The sequence below is a fragment of the Nestor notabilis genome, unplaced genomic scaffold (genome assembly GCF_000696875.1).
Source record: "Nestor notabilis isolate BGI_N333 unplaced genomic scaffold, ASM69687v1 scaffold3569, whole genome shotgun sequence".
NCBI lineage: Eukaryota > Metazoa > Chordata > Aves > Psittaciformes > Psittacidae > Nestor > Nestor notabilis.
In genome coordinates, this window is record NW_009942178.1 from 78,551 (window position 1) to 102,268 (window position 23,718).

The window sequence follows — 23,718 nt, forward strand, 5'->3', positions numbered from 1 at the left end:
TTGTCATGTATAGACATTCTATACAACACTGTGCAGCACAAATAGCAATAATAAAAATTAATGCTGTTTCCAGAATGTTTTGTCTTATATCAAGGCTAGTCTCAGTACATGAAATCCTATGTGTGAGATACAAACCACACACAGTCACACATCTTTTATCACAGTATTCCTTAAGCTTTACCTATTTATATGTATGGGAAGTGGGCAAAGAGAAGAAACATTCCTTTGGAAACTGAGAGATATCTGGAGAGAACGCAAAACCAGGCCCAGTACTGCACAGTTTCACTTGCACATTCAAAACTGATTGTCAATGGTACAAAGAGGTATCAAAGGCACAAATATCACTAAAAAATAACTCTAGATGTTTCATTTTAGAAGCAGGCTATACAGAAATGTTTTAAACTTGTCGCTCATACAATAATAATACTACTACAAGGCAGAGACATAGTCACTTATGTGACATGGGGATGTAAGCACATTTTTCAGGTACTGACATTGCACTTGTTCATGGTAATAAAAAATAGAAATCACTGTTTATTTGCTGGCACAGGGAGTTGTCAACTTCTTTATTTGTTGGCAAATGTGTTGTCAACTTGTTTTCCATTTTAGAAGACCTTGTTCTCTTTCTGTTTTGTGCACATAAGCAAGAACTAATATTAGGGGCATTAGGACAGGAGGAATAATCATCCCATCCCATATAAAAATGACAGACCATGTATCTAGCCATGGAAACATCTTTATGCTTCCTAAAACGTCACCATAATTTGATTAGGCATATGGTATCTTTTTCAGCTTCATGAAACATTAATGCTGTTTGCATCTTACTTTCTTATCTTTTTTCTTCTTTTTGTATTTTTCATCAGTATTTTTCCAATTATTTCTACTGTAAGCAAATCTGCTGTTATTTGTGCTGCTTGAAAAGATTGCTTCAAATAGAAGATGGCAGCTTTTGAAACATTAAACAATGATTAGACAGGCACTGGGCCAAAGGACTGTGTCAGTTAGGAGCAGAGGAACAATGCAGCACCCGACAGTAAGCTATCCTGGGAGAAGAGAGAGCACTTAGCAATTCCATCAAGATTTTCTCTGCTGCCAAACAAAACCAATGATTTATGCTGCCATATTATTTAGCATTCATTGTTATTCTAAATCATTTACTGGGGAGTTTACACTGCAGCGCAGACAAACCCTGTTAAACTCACTGAAAGGCAAATTGTCCTTTGAGTTGGCATTAAAAACATCTGCAAGAAAGCTTTGGAGTACCTACTATTCCTCTCAGATTACACTTGAAAGGAAATTAATATTAAAAAATACAAATTGTTTGTTTATTCACAAATTCCATTGCAAATTGCCACAGAGATGTGGCAGGTGGCTAATGGGGAACAAAGCCCCATGCAGGTCCCCCAGTCAGAAGTCTTTCTCTATCAAACTGCCAGAAGAGCAAGATTTGCCCTGTCTTGTAGGAAGCAGGTTGCAGAACTTACTCAAAATTAACTAGCAGGCTTCTAGACATTTGTGAAAACCATAAACAGGAAGGGTGAGGTTTTAGTATATAGCCTGTATCTCCTTCCAAATGGAATCGCATCTATATTCTCTCTACCCGTACTCTGAAAACAGACTTCCAGTAAGTAGTGTTAACAAGGACTCTGGTTGAGGAGGCCCAAGAAAAACAAAATATCTTTTCCAAATAAACTGGGTGAGGAAAAACAAGCACAAATGTTCGCTCTCTCACAGCCTAACCTCCAAGTCTGCATTTTTCCTATGTTAATTCCATCATTGTAAATGGTAATTTTAGAGTTTATGTCTAGTTTCATCACAGTTTCCATAAAGTTTTAAACAGAGCTTCCCCAAAGCTTCCCATGCTGCTACTTGAAGCACACTATTAAAAATACATTACTTTTCCACTGCAAAAGGAAAGAACACCATTTAACTAATGGCCCCACAAATAAGTAACAGTGAATGAGTGAAGTCAAGTAATTTAAAATTTGGTCATCCAACCTAGTATGAAAACACTTTCCAAAGTTAAATGCCAAACATATCTACAGAAAAGTATGCCAAAAGAAAAGCTAACATGAATTGATCTTAATATTCACAAGTATTCAAATATCCTTTGATCAAAGGTTCTGTCCTTGAACTTTAGACTCACAGTAGATTCCACAATGTCTTTAAAGCATGTAGCAATGCCTATATATGTGCCTTTGTGTATGCCTATCAGGTGAACATAGAATAGTCTGCAACTTATTCATATATTTTTGCTAACTGATTTTTGTCACTTGGTGACACACTTAAACACCCTTAATTACTTCCTTAGGCAAATCTCTTATCATGTCTTGGACTTTTGAGCACATTAAGAATTTTTAGGTTCTCTCACAAAGAAGTTGAAGTGTTCAAAATTATCAGCTCTCACAGGAAGATTTACCATCAGCTTAAGCTAAGAAAGCAGCATTAATTTTATGAAAGTTATCTTTTCATTAATTTTTCTTTTTAAGTATGCTTTGGTTAGGAAGAAAATGTGAATTTTAATAAAGTTCATTTAAAAGGAAATTTCTATTTCTTACTTTGCATAGGACACAATTTTTTAACTCTTTGCCTAACACTACAGAGTATTTGCCCCACCCCCTGTCAAACTTTTGCAATTATGAGTACCATTCTCTTGATAAGGAAAGGGAAAGAAATCCTTTAAAAAGTCATTCAGGCTCTTAACAGCTGATGCGACTAGAATATCTCAAATACAAATTCTACTGGATGCAAGGAGATCTCTGGATACTCTACAGGAAAAGATGTCAAAAGGAAATAATCTGATCAAACCAGCATTACTTTACTGACATCAACAGCAAAGTGCCATCAGCAGTTCTCTCTCAAGTTCTACATGACTGTCACTACATGAATCTATCCACATGGCTGCTGCTTTAATGTAGTGAGATGTGTTTGAGAATGTTATCAACAGAAACCACTCAAGCATTCTTGAAGGCAAAATAATCCCACAAATGGGGGGGAGAGGGGGAAGGAGGAAAAAAAAAAGGGGGGGGGAGTTTTTTCTTAATCAAGCAATTTCTCAGAGATCTCTAGTAATTAATTTTAGTGCTAAAATCACAGTCACAGCATTAAGAAGGCAGCATTTATATACACTGGTGTTCTCACTGTCAGGATGCCACCAGCCCACAGCACATCCAGCGCACATGGTGTGAATTCCTCAATGCTACCAGAAGAGCTTAGAACTAGCCTGTTCTTCCTGAACTTGACTGCAGACATATGGTTTCTGAATCACACCTAACATAGGTGATGCTATTTCCTATAAGCTGGCCCAAAAGATCCTTCCATAAGATTCCAAAGTGTCACTGTGCAGCTATTTATCATCACCTTCAAACTGCAGCTGCATGGTCTGTATCAGGCTTTGATGTGATCAGTAACCTGAGAGCATGTATAACTGTGCCCACACTAAGAACTGAGTCATTAGAGGTTGGCAGAACAGGTGTGGAGTTGCAGAACAAGGAAATACTCACTGTTCACTGCACTACTTGGCATATATAGGGTACACAGCACATGTGAAATAGATAAATAGTACGAATTGGTACACTATGCCAGGATTCAAGCTAAAACCACAATGAAAAAACACTGTACTGAATCTGACATAGAAAAAGGTATTTATTAGACTGCAACTCTGCAAACGTATTGGGATTGAACTAGTTAAACTACTTTGAGGATGGAATAAAAGGTAAGATGACTATATATTAACTTTCAACAACTGCTGGCTAGGGAATATTCAGTTCACAATATTATACGAACATCTGAATCAGAAACTCTGATGTCAGGAGACTGCAATAAAAGCTCTGCTGGCCGCGGCTGACCCTTAATGCGGATGGAGGTTATGCTATCAGCTTGCACACACATTGAAATTTTGCTTTTCCAACCCTACAAACACACTGAACTATACTATATTGCAGATGATTAAAGTACCTGTCCTTTTGAAAGGCTACGTTGTCACTGTAAACACCTGCTGAGCACACACAGGGGCAAATGGTCCAGCAGAGGTGCAAGTTCTCTGGGATGCACTGGAGGAGACACACTTGGCTGCGGTGGTCCTGCAGCCCCATTTCACTCTCACAGTGCTGGAGCTTTCCCAACCTTCCAGAAAATGAAGGCTAAGGACCTTCTACATCAGTTATAAAGAACAGAGAATTTGACAGTTCCCCTTATGAACCAAACTGCATGCTGGTTATCAAACAGCAGGGGATGCTATCGCCACCCCCATGTGTGACTGGATACAAGTCAACATTTGAGTCTGATGGATTTTGGAGTTCAGACACGGGAGAGTTAGAAACACTGATCTAAAAGAATACAACATACTTATTTTCAAAAGAAAGCAAAAGAAATGGAAAGCCATGTCTGAAAAGAAGGTGTCTGGGAGTAAAAGGAGGAAAATGGTAGAATGATAAAAATATGCCACAAAGGAAGGAGCAGTATCCTGCTGGGGGGCGGAGAGAGGAAGGGATCAGTCAGGCAGTAGCTTAATCACTATGGCTAAAGGCAAGGGGAAGCTGAATGATGAGATGGAAAAAAATGGAGGAGTGCAGTTTGTGAGAAGAGCAGCAAATACTAAGGTGGAGGAGATGGGGAGAAGGTAAGAGGTACACTGGCATTTGAGAACACGGAAAATGAGATCCCCAAATGGAAGGACACAAACTCATATAAAGAAAGATGAGGTGTATGGAATGGGTGTGAGGAAGTGAACATCTGAAAAGAGTAGACTGCCAAGATGGAATGAGGAAAGTGGACTGAGGGAATGAAGTCCAAGGTTTTAGACCACCCCTAGATGAAAAAAGAAGGAGAAAAAGGTGTGAAGAGTGATAAATCAAAGTAAAAGAGGGGCAAGAATAGTTGGGACAGACGGCCTTCACTGGCAGTGTCCCTCTCTTCTGCTCTTTTGCTCACTTCCCTCTGATATCCTACTTCACAGTCTCTTCCCTTTAAAGCAGGAATCAGACATAACATCACAAAGACTGGCAAGTTAGAGAAGAGACCAGTCTTCAGCCACTCCAGGACATCACCTTCAGGACCTACTGTCCTTGTAAAAACCTCACCGTCCATTTACATTAGTGGTTATTAATTTTTTGCACAAGAGCTTTGAGCTGCATGGGCAGGCATTGTTGGGACATGAATCAAAGTGTTCATGTTTTGCTCCTGGTTATTTTATTCTTACATATTTTCAGATGCCTCCACAGTAGCTGGCACAAAACCTAAGACCCCACTGCAGTCCTAGCATCAGCACAGAACATACAGTAGTAAACATATGCTCAAAGAACTCTCTTCATCTATTTAAGTTTCAGTGCTAAATGTTACTATGCCTATAAAATGCATAGTTTGTAACAACAGCTAAGGTTGTTCTCAAATCTACAATGGAGACAGATTTCCCAGCCTATACATAAATACATGCTTTTTAGCATTTGATTCCTAACTAGTATTACACAGCCCTCTTTCGTGTCAGACACTGCCAAGACTACCGAAAGCTCGGTTGTGTAAACTGTGTAATAATAAGGATTTCTGCATCAATACCTTTAACTCACATGAATGTAGGCAGATAAAGCAAAGCCTTCTCGATGCATAAAAACGCCCCAAAGTGAATTCAGGTTTGAATAAAGTTTGGCTTTTTCATTGTTTGAAAACGTTTTTATTTGTCTTTGAAATTTGCTGGCATTAATGTAAGAGAAGAACAAAAAGCCAAACAGGAGGACAGTAGGGCCTAAAGTTTTCCCTAAGCCATTGTTAGCAACAGTTTTTTTAAATCCCCATTCACAGTTGTCTGATCTACAAGTATGCCACCTTCAAATTACACTGTGATATGAAATCCAGCATGCATTTGAACAGTACCTTCGAGGTTTATTCATCACTGCTTTTGTAAAGAACAAAAGTCAGATGATCTTCTATTCCCAATTATCTCTTAAAAATAACCAAAAAAGAAATACTCCTTTCTAATGAAAAGCTCTGAATGCTTTTTGAAAAGTTTCTTTTCATTCAGTGTTTTGAGGACAACACTGCAAATCTCTCAAAGGTGACATAGTTGCACCTGACCCACTTTCTTCCACTCTGTGCTAGTTCTCCTCAACAGTGCAAGTCACAAAATTAGCATCCTGTGATACCCAGCACTATCACTGCAATTCAATAGCTGTATTGGAAATTTCAGGACAAAACAAGAATCATTAAACTGAACATGTTAGAATATTTCATCCTTAAGTAATGACTCAAAGAAAAAGGAAGTAACCTTATGAAATCTGAGCCTCCACTGCAACATCTATTATTAACTTCAATATCAAAAAATGTCATAGAGGATTATAATTACTGCTATAATATAACAGTTCATAAGGCATACTCTGGACACATTAATGCACACTGCCTCCCCATGAAGCTGAACACATTATGGCTCACAAGGAGCTTTTTTAGAGAGATTTCAAATCATCTTAAAATATCTTCAAGAGGGTCTCAATAAGTCAGCGGGGCTCAACGACAGCAAAAAGAGTGAAAAGCCAGGATGTGACTCCAGTGGCACCACAGATGACAGGATGCAACAAGCCAGAGAATGAATAAAATATTATTCCAGTACTATCCAGCTCAGACCATGTTTTTTCTAAATAACTTTCTGAGGTCTAATTAAGTACCAGCAGCCATGGGCATGGTCACTTATAGTTTTTTTTAAAGCCTCTTCTCTGCAGATCCCTCCCCTCAAATGCATTGACTAATAAATTATTTTACTGCCATGTTATAAACTAATATTTTCTCTGAAAAGCAAACAGCACTCCTGAGGAGAATGGTAAAGATCCTCATCTGAGAGACAGCACTTAAAACCACAGTAAAACAGCTGAAGTCTGTGCAATTGCTCTATTTCACACCAATGTGACTGGGACCTGACTGAGACCCAATCGAACGGCACTGATATTCGGGTTATTTAGTAAATTTTCTGCCCTCGCTATACTGTACACAGTCAGTCAATGAAATGCATTTTTTAACCTTCAATTATATTAAATTTTAATACTAGTGTACCTAACAGCATATATGAAACATTTAAGTGTTATGCTTATCAGAATTCCACCAGAAAAGATGAAGCCGTGCAAACGGTTTTATTAAAATAATGGATCCAAATTCTGGGACCTGTTAAATCTACTTTCTGCTTTTAAATGGCACACATTGGCATTTGCACAGTTTCCTAACTTGAAACATTTATTTTAAAAAAGGGGAACTTCACAAAGAGATTAATTGAGGTCTCCTGAAACATGATTTGGAACTTGAAAAACTGCACTGAGGTTTAGGGAGAGTCATAGATAATTTGCTTGACATACCCTGAAGTGCATGAAATAAAACGCTATAGCTAATATTGCTCCAGACAAATGTACAGACTTTGGCTATACACTTGAATGTATGGTTACAGAAATTAGCCTTCTGGAATTTTAAAAAGCAACTAGTTCTTCCACTGCTCTTTTCTGACACACATCTACTGAAATTAGACATGAATCCAGGTGTTAATTACTAGATTCCGAATTTGGCCCATAGCAAGTATTTCTACCAGTTTACCAGTATACTGCCTCCCCTCAGAAGCAGGAAATTCTGGTGCCCTCCTCTAGTGCCAATCATTGTATCTGCTTTTTTAATTGTAAACCACTGTGCTATGGGAATCCACCCAAACAGCACAAGAGACTCTCAATAAAAAATGTGTTTATTTGCACTCTGCCTGATCTCTGTTCTCACTTTCTCTTTCTAGTCACTTCCCATAGCACGATGTTTCTTGCCTGTTGCATCACAGAAAAAAATCCTACTTTGAGTTGCCATCCCTGGTGAAAGCCTGAGAGTGAACATACCTCTTGTAATTAGGATTCTGACAGGGCCCTGCAAGAAGCAGTCTGGAGCCAGACTCCAGACAAAGCAAGCTTTTGCCCCCTCAGGTAACATTACAGAGAAACCCAGAGTAACCCACTTATCTTACAAGCAGCAACACTTGCAAGCTAAAGAGATACTAACAAAAACATAGAAAGACACTAAATACATACAAATAGTTTCAATCATGTTAGAAAGAAAACAAAAATTGAAAATAGAATACTGTAAAAGCTAAAGTAAATTGTAAAATAAATATTTCAGGATTTAAACTAATACTAGAAAAGCCCATAAATCATCTTTACAATCACTCCCTTTCCTACCAAACATCCACCCTCTCCAAATAGAGGCCTATTACCAGGTCTTCAGCATACATTACAGGATAAAGAGGGCTGCAGGAATCTAATTTACTGCTGCAGCGAAGAGATGCCAGAGAAAGGGTTAGAGTAGCAAAAAATCCTGGAGACAGATGATTTTTTCTAGGAGACTAAGTATCACTCTGCACAGAGTGATTTCATATAGAATGACATGTAACACCAAGCCAAGCAGCCAAACCAAAGGTTATGCTCCTCTCAATTTCTATTCTCCTGTCTGGGGCCAGAAACCTACAGATTTAAAGCACTGGAGGGTAAGAAAGGCAAGCCTGAATAAAAGGCACAGCCAAGCATAAAAATATGACACTATACAGTACCAATACTGGTACTAACAAAAAATGTGGCTGAATAGGTCTTCCTGAAAGATTGAGTGGTTCCTGTGATTTCTTATCTATTTCAGGTAAGTAATAATGAGAAGGAATACTTTTGACAAGCCCACAGAGCACAGTGCAAAGCGTATTCATTAGTGAGCTCATCACAGTGATGACAGGCTCTCAGAAACACTGATGTTTCTGACACGGCTCTGCAATGTGCCCACTGATACAGTAAATCAGACTCAACCTCTAGAAACCACTTTTTCCAGCCAGGCTATTTTTCTTCTATGTCTGCCTTGTGGTCAATTCCTGTGGGTGCAGAGGCCTTAAGCCCTGCACCACCAATAGCCATTCAGATTCACTGAGCTCCTGTTTGAAAGATGCAGGAATTAAATTTCTACAAACGCATTCCTAGACTCCAATTCACCCACACTGTTCCATGAGTAGGTGTTTCAAGAAAACTTGGTCAGCCTTAAGTAATTCTAACCCTAGTATAATTCACTGGAATTAGATTTAACATAAGCCTACATCAAGTTGTTGGGCTTTGTGTATTCTTTCAAGAGTCAGGATTTTGCTTCTCCCTTCATCGACAGTCAGCAGAGAGGAGATGATGAAGTGCAAAGCCTGGGGTGGGGAGCTTACTTACTTTTTTCCCCAAAAGTTTATGTTCTGTACAAATCTGAGACACATTTATGGTCAGCAGCAAATCACAGAATCTAGCTACAGTGATCATACAACAGTTGTAATGATGGCAAGCATATGAGAAGCCCTCTCTTCAGCATTTTCCTTCAACAGGATAAATTCAGATTCTCCTTGTATTTTAGGAGTTCAGAATTAACTCACCAGCAGAGCAAAAGTTTACTCTAATTTCAGCATCCTGTGCTTATTAAAATTTCATTGTTAATATTGCCAGAAAATAAGACATGCCCAGCATGGCCTCACTGACAAACACCTAAGCAAGTACTGAACAGTCAGATATGGGCAGTCCAGTCCTTCAGATCATGGAAAGCAAAACCTGAACACATACAAGGTTCAGGTAAATGAACACACACAAGCAAGGTAAATGCTGCTAATGAGGAGAACTGGAAATATAAAGGAGATGTCTAAGAAACAAAGAAAGATGTTTTGTACAAAGAGAAAGTGAGCACGCACATGCAAGCATACAACTGAAACAGGAAAAGCAAAGAAATCATATAACCCTGAAAGTACTCTTACCTGCTAAGAGTAAAACACCTGTAGTCTCTATTCTTAAACTTAAAAATCTGCTTACCAGACACCTTAAACATATAGAAACAGCATCATTATCTTTGTACATACTCTCTTTAACATGCCCTACTCATGCATATTTGAAGACAGCCCAGCAAAACTGTGGGATGAAGAAGGGAGAAAATACACCGAGAGCATTTGCAATGCCTGTGGGATGTGCAAGAGCCAGAATTCAAGGATTGTCATGCATGATCCAACCTCTTGGTAGGAAAAAACAAACAAACAAAACCAACCAAACCAAATGTCTTACCGTTATTACTGTTATCATCAACTAAAATGATTTCTTTGAGCAGGTGAGCAGGAGTCCGGTCAATGGCTGAATGGATGGAGCGCAGAATCACGGAGAGCGCTTCATTAACAAAGATGAATACAATGCTGACCTCAGGAAGCCTCTCAGGAAATGTAAGGTTTCTGCACCTGAACGTTGAAGAAAAAAAAAGTTAATCGTTGGAAGTCACAACGTTAACACAAACTGTTTCAGAGAAATCTACCCCTGGTCTTAAGAATGATAAAAGAGCTTTTGTAGGCATCCATCAGAGGGCCCCCGTACTTGCTCAGAGCATATATAGGCAAGACCCAGATGACTTAGTATGTAAAAAAAGGCATCTCCTGTATCTGCCTGTGCAGCTAAGGCCTAGAGTGAGCTCACGTTTCCACCAGAGACCCAAAACACTGCAAAGCAGATGCAAACTCTTGTTTAAATGCAGCTTCCAATAGCAGTTATTCATAGTGTCTTTCTGGACAGTGCAGACAGGAATAAACAGAATTAGCCCTTTACTTTATAAAGCATCTTTTTAATAGGCATATAGATCCACAGCATCAATACAAGAGAGAAACAGTTAAAATGATGTTTGGATTTACTAATTCCCACTTGTAGTTTGATCTTTTGACAGTATAACAAATTAAAATTTACTTTCCAAAACCAGTTTCTATTTCTACTGGTATGTTACTCTCCTATTTTCACTGGTAAGAGAGTTTTCAGCTCTAAGCATCAGACTGAAAAGTTTTCTTTGAAGCTTTCAGAAGAGTTGAAAGCATGACACCTTTTATATTTTTTTGGAGTACCACCGGACAGCAGATCAAATGTGACAGCTGGTGGAACTATCACTGTGGTGTTTATAATCAACTGCCCCCCCTTCTCCTCCTCCTTTTGCTTTCTTTCAAGTGAATGCTAATACATTCAAAGCATGACTTGCAATAAAACTTTATTATTCTTTGAAAAATCAGATTCTCCTAAAGTCTTATATTTGGACATCTTTTATGCCTGGCCTTTAAAAGCAGTTGCAGTCATAATTCTTACTGATTTCAGGGAGTTTTGCTGGCAGTTGGGATTTTCTAAGAAGGACTTTTTAATTGATTCACAAAGGAAATCTAAATAAAAATCAAAATACTGCATCTTTCAGCAGAGTGAAATGTAACCTGTAAACTACATAGCTGCTTAGAAACACACATACAACACAGGAAAGAAGCTTTCTCCATGAAGCACTGTGGGCCCTCTGAATGCACCAGAGCCACAGGTACTTTCCTAGAGGTAAGAACCTGAGTCGGTTTTGTGCAAAGTAAAACACTACAATAAGAGGCAGAGGGAGCTGACTTTTCTTCCAGAAGACAACTAGTGAAAGGCAGCACTGCTTTTCTCTTTTAACCAGTAGTTCAGGAGTTAAAACCTTCAACCAGGGCAGGAGGAGCATGAGTTCAATCTTCTCTAAACACTCCAGAGAGCTCCCTAACTACTTGCCAGCTCAGTGTGATAATTTTCAATCCAGTTTTTGAGAGTCATTCTACTTCCTGTGGAGCAATTAAATGTATGCTCAGTTGGAGTGATCCCAGGGAAGTTACTCTAGACTCATGTTTGGGGCAAATTTCTTAGAGGAACAACCTGTATCGCAGTACGCATTCCAATGGATGTTCGTGCATTTTAAACTCTGGATTCACTCTCTATGGCTATGCCATATCTTCTAGATAAAAATCTCTTGTGGTAATTTTTTCTTTCTTTTTGCAAGCTTATTGTTTTCATTTAAGAAGTGCTACTTAAGGCTGAAGGAATAAAGGCACCTTCACAGAGCCTGCAAATCAGGTGTCAGAGCACTTTATTGGGAAGCAGCCCAGAATCAAGGAATAACTGAGGTTGGAATGGACCTCTGAAGGTCAACCTGTCCAGCCCCCAGCTCAAGCAGAGTCACGTAGAGCCAGTTGCCTGGCACTCTATCCAGACAGCTTCTAGGTATCTTCAGCAATGGAGACTCCATATCCTCCCTGGGCAACCTGTGTCAGTGCTCCATCACCCTCACAGTAAAAAAAAAGTTTCCTGATATTCTGACAGAGTCTCCTGTGTTTCAGTTCGTGCCTGTTGCCTCTGGTCCTGTCACTGGGCACCACTGAAAAGAGCCTGGCTCCATCCTCTTTGCGGCCTCTCTTCAGGTATTTATAAACATTGATGACATCCCCATGAACTTCCTCTTCTCTAGGCTCAACAGTCCCAATCCTATATACATAAACAAGGTTTCAAACCTTCTTAAAAGAAAAGATAGTTCTTCACACCTGCCTCCTGTACCCTAGAGTATTTTAACCTCTGAAATTTAACCTCTGAAAATTCTTTAAGGAAAGGTCATCTTCTGTGGTGAACAATCTCTAAAAGCACTGCTTAATAGCACTGCCTAGATAACTGAGTAACTGAAGCAGGCACGAACTGGCTTGGGCTCAGCGCTGTCAGATCTGTGGGGAATCTTTGGCAAATGTGAATTGAATTGCCACCAGGGTTAAGTGGCATCTGAAAACAGGATTTTCAATGAATATATTTCAGGCTCAAACTGCCCGAGAGGACCCTGTACTCATGATCACACTACAGTTTTTAAATACCAACCCTCACACTGGACCAAAAGATGCTAAGACCATGACAGATCCAGCTCCTTAAAGAACAGACCCGTCCATAGCACATTGTGCATGTGCATGTACATGTCATTCTGCACCGACAAAAAAATTCTATATGCAGTCTGGATACTATTACTATGTAGATGTCAACTCTTACATGCAAGTTAGATGTACAAATTTACACGGGCATAATGAGCAATTACTAACAAAATTCTTATCTCCTGTACACCTCTATGTAGATAACACATTTCTGTTTGATGTAATAATTGAAATTTCATCCACGTTTTGAAAACTTGGCTTCAAACAGTCTATGAACTAGTTAACAGCCTTAAACACACTGAAATAATTTTCAGTATTACCCTGTAAAGAGCCTACAAAGCGTGTTATTTTAGTGATTCACTCACAGCCAAAATGCATAGATAAAATGGCCCAGCAAACAAAGCTACAACCAATTTGTCTTTTAACTGTCTAGCTTAGGCATAGTAATATTTCTAATCCTCAGCCTTACCAATGGACAAAGAAGATAAAAACGAAACTATAGCAAAAATGGTAAGATATGTCACCTATCAGATAAAAAGCAACACAATTATTTTGGAAAATATTTTAAATTACAATGAAAACACACAGAAAATAGTTCAAAGAAATTACTTCTGTAAAAACTGGTGGGTTTTTCCTCCTCTGACATTTAAGCTAATGTTGAGATACACATAAAAGATACTTTTGTAAGAAATTAGTGACAAACTATATTCCAAAAATGTTCCAGATGACAAAATCAGACTCAAAACACTACTACCATACCACAGAACCATGAGTAAACTGAAACATTCAAACAAAATTCCTGCTTTTGACATGTCTTCCATCCATTTAAGGGAAATTTTTTGTATTGTTTTTCCTACCCGCATTCATTTACACCTTTTCAAATGAGATCACACTGCACAGGATTTTCCATTGTCTGGCTCACTCTGCAGACATAAGCAAAGCATTTAATGCTGTGAATGTCTTTTGACTCCCTTTTTGCTCCACCATACATTAAAAGATAACTAAACACAAGAGAACAGAATTAGGCTCTTGTTGTGCCTAATTTCTTTAGTCTTTACAAATGGATTCATTTTCAGTTAGGGTACATTCCTGAATAGAGTTCATGTTTTCTTTTTTCCCCATTCAGAGTCATTTATCATCTTCACTTCAGCTTGGGTTCATTTTTTTTTTTAATGTGTGTAGAGTTCTTAAAAGATACATTTTCCTGTCTACATTATTTTTCATATCAGATCATGACAATAAAAATTAACAATTTTTCTTTATTTAAACAAATCAGAATTGAACTCACACACCTCAGATCACACACAGAATGCAAAGCACTTGCACAGTTCCACAAGTATGTCTGTCTTCTTTATGCCAAGTCTCATAAGGAATAAAATTCCATAATTCTAGGAATGCACAAGAAATAGGTACAGAGAAAGGGCGCATGTATACGTGAACAGAACATGCTGAAGGGGGTCAAAGGGAGAAAACTGTATGGACCAAAATCTTAATATCCATTAAGCCCTAAGAACTGAACAGTTGTGTGGCAACCAGCAACATACACATTTCAAGGACAGCTCTGCCTTGGACTCCTCCAGGCAGAGGAGTCCAAGGCTAACCTGCTCCTCTGCAAAGTGAGGATCTCACTAAAAACACACAAACCCACAAAGCACAGAGCATATTTCAGTATTATGACTAAGTGATTCTTAAATATAAATTCTAAATATTACTTAGAATTACATTAATGAGTATAAGCCCAACGCAGCTAAAAAATTACCTCTAGCAACCTACTCCGATGAATTACATCGGGCTAATAACACTAAAGTAACAGTTGTCATGGTTACCAGAAATTTAGAGAAACTCCTGGTGTTCTATTTCAAGCACAACTCTGGTAAATGGAGGACAGCATACATTATGAATCTTCCTTCAAATACTTGTCCACAAGAAAATTATATTCCTCTAGACTACATGCATTGTGATAAGACAATTTAGCCAGTCACATTAAAATTAGTTTAGCGTAACTATGCAGGAAGAACAACAGAGCAAGAATGATTCCCTGTGTTAATAACTTACCTCTGAGACCTTCTACAAATACGAACTAAATTACAAAAAACAATTATTTTCTGCAATTGTTGAGAATCTTTCACCAAGAGTTCCATGGGTATGACAGCCAACAGTGGCAACAGAACATGGTTTTTGTATTACTCACTACATTTTGTCACCTAATCCATGGGTTTCTTTAAAAAAACACATGATGCAATAAAGCATATTACTAAAATATTTGCAGTTAAAGGATTGCTTTAAGAACATATGTGGAAGGGAGCTTTAGTTCCAGCAGAATAAGAATTTCTCAGAAGCACAAACAGAAACAGAATTGTACCTTTTTCAAGATTTTTTTTCATCAGCAAAAATGGCAAATGCAAGTTCAAAACATGGGAGGAAAAAACAGTCACATTCTGGCATGTTTATGATTTCATTTGGTGATCATTCTTCATTTTTTCTTTCATTATTATCAATATTTTAAGTGTAACTGAAACACGCTAAAAAGGCTGGCATTGAACAACATATAAAACGGGCTTTTTTCCTCATCTCTGAAGATCACTATCTATTAAAGCCAGTAAAGTACTTCTGAGGCAAATCTAGAAATCTTTCTTTGGGGGTCATCATATTCTATTACAAGAGAGCAAAAGCAATCATATGAGGAATTTGAATATAGAGTTACCATATAGCTATAGCAAACATTCATAACTTTTTTTATCTCTTGGCACCAATTCCTAGAAACAAATAAAAAATTGCAATAAGGAAAGATCAGATAACAGGAAGGGAACTTGATAAGTATACAGATAAGTTCCAAGATTGTAACACAAGATTGATTAGTTCTTGGTCTCCTAAGCATCTTACAGAACAGATTTAATTGTAAGAGACTGATTCCCCACTCCTTTTAATAAAAGGTACTGATATTGATAAAATCATACAATAAAGGTCCATCTTTTTCTTGGTACTTAAACCCAAGATCTTTCTCTGAATAAAGCAACAAGAACAGTAAGCTAGGAGTTGATGACCTCAACAAAACTAATTTTTGGATGAACATGAGAAAAATTACGCATAGGTATTTGGCAAAAAATTGTTAGCTTCTCTCCGTATTATGCCAAGGATTATTCTGAGTATGCTTTAGTATAAGTGTATGTCAAGTGAAATAATATTAACATGTTACTTTAAAAAGGGACTGGGAGAACGTGTGCAGATTAGTGTCTCGTGTCTCACATCTTCTTTCAGTTATAGGAGACAATGAGGAAGATCAAAACCAAGAAGTGTACATCATTATTAAAACAGCTTGAAGACTGCAGCTGATTTGATACTAAATACTTCTAGAGCAGCTATTTGAGGAGATACATCCATGCAGGACAAACTGAAGCACACATAAGAATCACAGAGTGTGGCTACTCGGGCAGTACACACCACTGCTATGAGTCAGTTTGAAGGCAAACAAAAGAGACACAATAAAAAAGGAACCTAAACTGTGATGAGTAAAAGAGAGAAGGAAATATGACAGAATTAAACATTAGGTATTTAACAAGAACACTGAATGATGTGGTAATTTTAGGACTTTTGTCCAAAACAATACAATAGGTAAAGTACCAGGGGATGTGCTCTTTCTCAAGGCCTTCTTTGGAACATCAAATACAATATGCTATATTCATGCTATCTTTCATGAATAGAAACAAAAGATCTTGGTCAGAAATGAACACAGAAACATATCAGTCACTAACATAACCTCAGCCAATCAGAAGTGTTTCACAGACACATGTGGAAGCAAACGTTTATTGAATGCAAGGCAGTAGGAGCTGGCTTTTGGGAAGAAGCAGAGCTAACATGCAAATGCCCAAGCCTGAACCTCACAATTTGAGATCATGTGTTTTTCTTACAACAGTCTGATGTCTTGAACACTGCATCCAGGACTGCATATACCACCAAAACACCAGCGGACATTTTGGACAGATACGCATACATAAACAGCTCTTGACCTAAACCACACCATTCTCCTCAATCAGCCAATGCTTAATTTTTCTCCCTTGTATTTGTATTTGCATTCAGTGGATTTCCTGCCTGCTGTTTGTGCTCACTTTATCACAAACCTAATTCTGCTGCTCTTCAAGGCTTCTACCATTGTCCCTTGCTGAATTGAGCATCAAAGTAATACAATTTGCAACTGGTGAACTGTTTGAAACCAGAAGTACTTAGAAAATGGCCAAAGCCTTTCTCTGCACAGGAAACAGGACATCTCCTCTGCACGTGTCTAGAGGCCAAACAGCACTGACTCAGCTATTTAGCCATCTCCAAAGAAAAAGCATCTCAGCTTTAAATGCTTCTTTTTTCTTACTGAAGAAACAGTACTTTGGGATGTGACAATTACTTCAAGAGGCTGAGATATCCAGGGGAATTATTTATATTTATTACAATCTGAATTATAACAGATTATTCTGGACTGTGCTGGGGATTCCACTGTGCTAGGGCAAATAGTCACAGTGAAAAGTAGTCAAATTCTGAACATTTTACCACAGGACATGATGCTCATGACTGTACAGAGGGTTAGAAACCACTCTGCAGCACCTAAAACACGCGAAGGTTCCACTGCAAGGCGTGACAATTACCACAGCTGGACCAAGCTGCAATCTGCTGGATGTTTCCATCTGACTGACGGTCATTTTTTTCTGGAGAAGACAGAGTTCAGGAGCTGGGCAGAGTGCACTGCCCTAATTACTACATGTGGTCTCCCACCTCTGCATGCCACCCACATCAGAGGACTGGGCAATGTTGAATATCTGCCCTCTCTACTACATGTGTTTGGATCAGCAATCTCCGATTTGTCCTCTTGTTTTCTCATGACAATAAATGTTGATCATACCAAGCCTAGAAAATCCATTATGCTGTAATACAGGGTCATTACATATGTGGATTGGCCTTCCTCACTGCAGCACCTTGCAAAGAAATGTGGAGCTCCTCTGTTATTTTGATGTGAATTCTCAGAGCACTGCAGGCAAGAAAGCAGCTCAAGACTGAGTCATCCCAGTATGATATAAAAGTGGCTACTAACACCACACACTCTTAGCAGATCACTTCATTCTCCCTGTTTCAACTGGGGCCAGCAGTCTATGAAATACTTTAGACTTCAGTTACGCATCTATTTCTGTTGTCTTTCCAACTTCCGGTTCTTCATAGGATAGGTTATGAACACAGATGATAGACTACAACCAAACCCAGAAGAACTCCCCTTTAGCTACCTGCCCACAAGCCTTTGGTGGGATTCCAGTGTCATGCTGACTCTTGCAGAACCACTGCCAAATCCAGGCTAATGAGCCTGGTTAGACCTAGGCTAACTGTCCAGAGCTATTGTGGTACCTCTATCCTATCTGTGCTTTCTGCGCTTCTAGTCAGAACAGGAATACCACAACCAGCTAAGGACCAGCAAAGCTGATCAATAAAGCCTTCATGTCACTTGCTGTGTGCTCTCTTCAGACCAAACTGTCCTTGGATTTCATGCTGTGCTGTCTGAGGCTGGGATCTGCCCATGGATAATCTACATATGTGTATATAGACTTTGGAATGGACTAATTCAATTTGCCTTAAAAAGAGGTGCCACATATCCTAAAATTTACTATTGCAGTGGTAAACACTCCAGCAGAGTAGGTTTTTTCCCAACAATAGCCATGAATGTGCTCTCACACAAATGAGAATTTGCGTATCAGGAGTGGGAATTCTTTTTTCAGCAACATGACTTTCAGAATACCCTGTAGCTCTGTACTCCACAGGGTGCTGTAGATACAGCAAACAGTTTGCATACTATCTGACAATACATTTCTTTTCCCCCGGTATCAGAATTTACTATATTTCGATGTCAGACTGCTTGCTCCTGAAAAACAGGAAAGGGTGTGGGTAAAAAAAAATCTTCCTGAGCTACCGTCACTACGCCACGGCTTTGAACACATGTGTCCGTAAACATGTTGTAATGTCTAGCATGTTTCTGGCAGATAGTTAACTGAGGATCAAAAATTCACTGAAATTAGGATCATGATCAATTTCTAACTGGAGTTTCTTTTAAAATCCCAACCTTAATTTATTTCTCTCGGTTACAGTATCATTCATTTTCTCTGTCTTTTTAATTTTTAAAACCTATAGTTATAAAAAATTTAGATTGAAATAGTTCAGGAGAGTCATTTCCAAAGAGAGATAAGAACAGAAACATTTCTGTCACTGATGTCTTATTAATGACAGAAGATTTATTTTTCCTCTAAATTATTTTAGAATTAAAAAAATAAAAGAGGCTGTCCCTACAGACAGTACTAAACTGATTTAACCAAAATACAAATATGATTGCTGAGTTTGATTTCCTTAAATTAAAAAATTGCCAAAGTGCTACCTGGGATGGTGTTCATACCTTTTCATTAACATCAGACAATTTAATATACGGCAAAATGTACTGCTTACTGCTTTAGTCATCAAAACACCTGGTTAATATAAGAGACTAAGATCACATGTTCAATTCAGTAACTATCCATCATGTTTATTTTAATGAGCTGCGAGTTTTCCCTCCAACCATTTCCCCCATCCCCAGACCTGCTGTTTGTTCAAAGGATCAGATGGATCACCGAGGCTGAAAAAAAGTGGAGCATTAACTGCCTCTGTGAAGAGTCCTACCAGAACAGACCTCAGATGCGCTGAAGGGAAGGCTGCTCACTTCCTTGGTCCCATTCATCTCACCAAGGCATTGTGGAATAAGAGTGGACATATTTACCCTGCCTGACATGCATGTTCCCTAGCAGAGAACAACCTAGCGAAGGAGGCTCCATGGGCATTCAGCTGGTACATGCTGCTTAACTAAATTGCATCTTTCACCACTAGAGCTAAACACTTCCACCCGGTTACCCATTTTGGCAGGCAGTTCTAGGCTTTCAAAAAGAACAGTTCCTATTTCTTCTGTAGTCAGATCTTGTGATAAAACACAAATTGAACATTAAAAGGTTATTCTTTTAGCAATAAAACACTTGCTATTGAATGTAAATTGATGAAGGTTCTAAATGATCTTGGGGAACTTTTAATGGCTATTTAGTGGAATATTAATAGGACTTCATTTAGGTACTGAAGTGTTTCATTTGAAACTTCCAACTTTCATGTGTTTGACAGAAATTACTCATTCTGGCCACAGTATGTACCCGCGACATGATCACACAACGTAACACTTCCAGGTGAAAAAGAGCTAACAGACTCTACAATTCAGGACCTACGATGCTGGGTTGAACTACAGGACTCACCCATTAGGCCTAAGGTCGGGCAAGGGCCTGTCCAGCGGCAAGCGATCACTTAGGTAAGCGTTGTAGCCATAGTACTGGAATTGTTTCAGTGCGATCCGCCTGTTTTCGGGACTGAGATCCTGGCCCCAGTGAGCAAAGAGAGACGAGTCAGTGAATGCTTACAGTTTTGGTGGAGCTTCTACAAGAGACAAAGACAAAAAGAAACCATTTTGGATATTCATTCCAACAGGCTCTAGGGTACATTACTTTAAAAAGCATAACTTCAGGGAGAACACCACACCGGGCAGCACAGGCTGCGCTTTACAGCAGCCTGTAAGTCTTCACATAACGTGCCCTTACGTACTTCTTGTAATAATGTAACTATTAGCACCTAAGGCTCAAAATTTAACATTCAGAATATGAGTTAAACCCAGTATTTTATCTTTTTTTCAATCACAGTCTGAAGGCTGGGATTGAAAATTCTAAATTAATTCAATTTCAAAAATTATCAGACAACAAGAATGTCATTTTGGTTTTATATACAAAGATGAACTATTTAACTTCAGCCTGAGTTACCTTGCTAGAAAAGATTAACATTTTGAAGGGGAAAAATAGAAGCAAAGGAAGAGAAGAAAGACTCTGCACACACGGGGTGTACACTTCTTGTACCTGAACACACAAAATGGCTGCCAAAGTCTGTGTGCAAAGTAAGTTCTTTGGAAGTACAGATTCAGCAGCGAGAAAAAACTCACTGCATTTGGCATCCAGTTTTAAACAGCAAACCAGTTTCAGTCACACAGTAATTTTATGGTCCAGTTTATCAATCCAGTCTATTTGAGTTTTTAGTCAATATTTAGTTGTACGCAATGATGTTACCGGAATCATCACTTTGTGATATATCTGTCATTATAAAATGCTTTTGTTCCACAAGGCCACATCTCTGCCTGCTATAACAAATAGAGAAGATGGGCAAAAATACACCTAGAATTTAATTTAAGAGTTGCTCCAGTACAATGAAACCACAGCATTCATTCTCAGTATGTAGTTCCTCAAGAAGTCTGTTCCAGGTGACCTGTAAGGCTCGCTGTATCAGGACTGTCTCACCCCTCCAAGCAGCCCTTCAGTCTTTACACAGTCGACTACTCAATCTAAGTCAGAGAATCAACTGTCTCTGCAAACACTTTATGATATACAATACAATAATAAGGAAAGATCCAATGTTTTACGTGACCCTGACCTGTCATCATAAATTAGAGCATCTCATTATTTATGAGGCCTCAACAGCCATAACAATTAGCCATCTAACTGAACTCTCTAATTTCTGGAGACCTGTACTCACAAACTGTAACTGTTTGGGCACACAGTAACTTATGAAAATAAAAGCGAATCTTCGGGAAGTCTTCAAATGTGCCCAACAGACAGAAACTTCAACTGTGTCCAAAGTCCTCATCAGCACCCACACAGTCACCTACAGACCAGACAGCATGGAAATACCTAAAGACAACAGCAGAATATGCCACTAGAACCCCGGCTCCCAAAGAATGCCAAGCAGCACATTCTTTGATCTCCTACTAAAAAGAACCCAAATGCAGAAACATAAATCGAGAAGATTAAGTTGTTTGATTCATTCAAGATGTTTTCCTTTTTTCCCCTGACACTACTGACAGGAAACCAATGCTACTTGTTTCCCTGCATTCCATTCCAGCCTCTGTAAATATGTAATGCTTCTTTACTTGTCAAAGTACTGCATCCCAGCCTGAATTCTGGAATGAGCTCCAGTTCTTCAAAGACAAAGGATGTGCTAAACCCTCAGTCAAACAGGGAAACTACACTGACGGGTCCTACTACCACACAGATTAACGAGAGTGGAGCTTGTGAGTTCACAGACAACTCTGTAACAGAAATTAAGAAAGTTTGATAAATTCAGATAATTTTAGAAGGTCCTAACTTGAGAAAGACAGAATAGTTTTTAAGATTCAGTCAAAAAATCACAGCAACAGGGAAAGTCACAGGTATCTCTGTTGTTCGACAATTACGTGATCTCCAAAAAATCAACTTGAATTTATACCAATCACCTCACAAAGTTTCTTCACATCATAAGAGATATTTAGATCAGGTACACTCCTGATCCTGGCTAGTGGAAATTAACATTGCTCAGCACTTTTCAAGAACATGCATATTCACACTAATCAAGAAAACTCTAAGAGTATTTGTTCAACCTGTTGTGTGCCATCTTAATCTGGATTTCTCCAAATCAAGCACACTTTCCCTGAAGGTTTTAACTTCTATATTTACCACTACACTTAGGACAGAAGACTGTAGGATCCACACACATGCAAGCAGAACAGCAATGCATGAAGACATCTGAATAAAAATAAGACTCATGGTAAGAACAGTTAACGTGTGTGCTTTTCTAACTACGAGCAGTTCCAAGGATCATTTTCCATGGATGATGAGCCATCCCAGAAACAAATAGCCTTCACAGACTCACACAGGCATCTGTTGAATTTTATCTAACGATTTTGCAGGTGATGATGATCTATGAATCTCTTGCTGTTTTCTGACTGAAAAGCAGTCAGTCATCTAGGTTGTCTCTGTAAGACTAAGAATTTCCAGCAATAGATACCTGTGAATTTCGTTTACAAGCTCTAATAAACCACTTGCCAAATACACCCATTTTTTGTATACTAAGCAAACCTGTCATTTCCATGTTATTCTACAGGAAAAAAACATTAGCAAGAACTTACAATTACAATTCAAATCAATGGAATTAGGCATGCATCTCTGACAATAAAGTCTTTCCTCCCTTTATTTGGCTGAAAACCCTTCGGGGAAACGATTTCATTGAGCCAGTTTCTCACAAGAAATAAAAACAATTATTTTAAGACCATCAGCTGCTTTTCAAGTAGTCAGCAAGCATATCTTACGCCTTAGTCTCTGTAAACAGTCTTGGCCTGAAGTCTCACAGCCAGTTCTTCTTACCACTTGCTTCTACAAGCGCAGAATGATCATGGGAAGCTAAGGCTCAAAGGTGAACCAGTAAGTAGTACTGCCTGAAGCAATACAAAGGTAGACACATTCATCTGCTTGGTTATTACTAAAAGGAAAGATCAGTTTGAGTCTTCCTATGGGAAGAAAGCCTACCATGCACAGCCCATTGCTGCAAATATTAACATAGGGTCTTCTCTACATGAACTTTTCATACCATGGGAAGAGCAGCACTGCACACAGACATGAGCCTGATATTAACTCTTGGCAGTCTGACACTTTGCCATTAAACTGATTGGTACCAGAGACAAATTACACAGATGTCAGCGGGCTATACACCTGGGCTGAGAAAGCCTCCTTCCAGAAGACTGGCTGTTCGTGGAATCAGCACACTGGTTCATTGCACACTGCTTACCTGAGTCAAATAACCTCACAGCTTGTTTTCCAAAAGCATTTGCGTGTCTTTAGCTCACGCTTTCTGGATTAGTTATGCAAATAGTTATGCAATTAATCTTAATGTAAAATCTATTGCTTCAGCCAACCTCACTGACCATAAACTCACTCTCCTCTTTCTATGGCTCAATATACAAAGTCAGAGACACCAAATCAAGACACTGCTGAAATCCAGGTTGTACATGACATGAAACCAGTTCTTTCCTAGTAAGAGAAGGTATTTTTATTGGTAATTGAAGCTGGAACAAACTTGTGTTAATACTGCCCTTGTAATTGAACACA

At 38.7% G+C, this 23,718-nt stretch overlaps 1 protein-coding gene across 1 annotated transcript in view; it reads right to left on the bottom strand.

Moving 5' to 3' along the window:
* The window catches only part of GALNT18 (polypeptide N-acetylgalactosaminyltransferase 18), a gene marked incomplete at its 3' end in the record, with an annotated part of 96,215 nt that overhangs the window by 52,062 nt on the left and 20,435 nt on the right, over nt 1-23,718 (bottom strand). Inside the window, exons 4-7 of the mRNA XM_010021257.1 lie at nt 22,622-22,692; nt 20,872-20,942; nt 20,017-20,173; nt 10,065-10,231 (exon numbers count right to left, since the gene is read on the bottom strand). Coding sequence (XP_010019559.1) covers nt 10,065-10,231; nt 20,017-20,173; nt 20,872-20,942; nt 22,622-22,692 — 466 coding nt within the window. The remainder of the gene's footprint in view (nt 1-10,064; nt 10,232-20,016; nt 20,174-20,871; nt 20,943-22,621; nt 22,693-23,718) is intronic.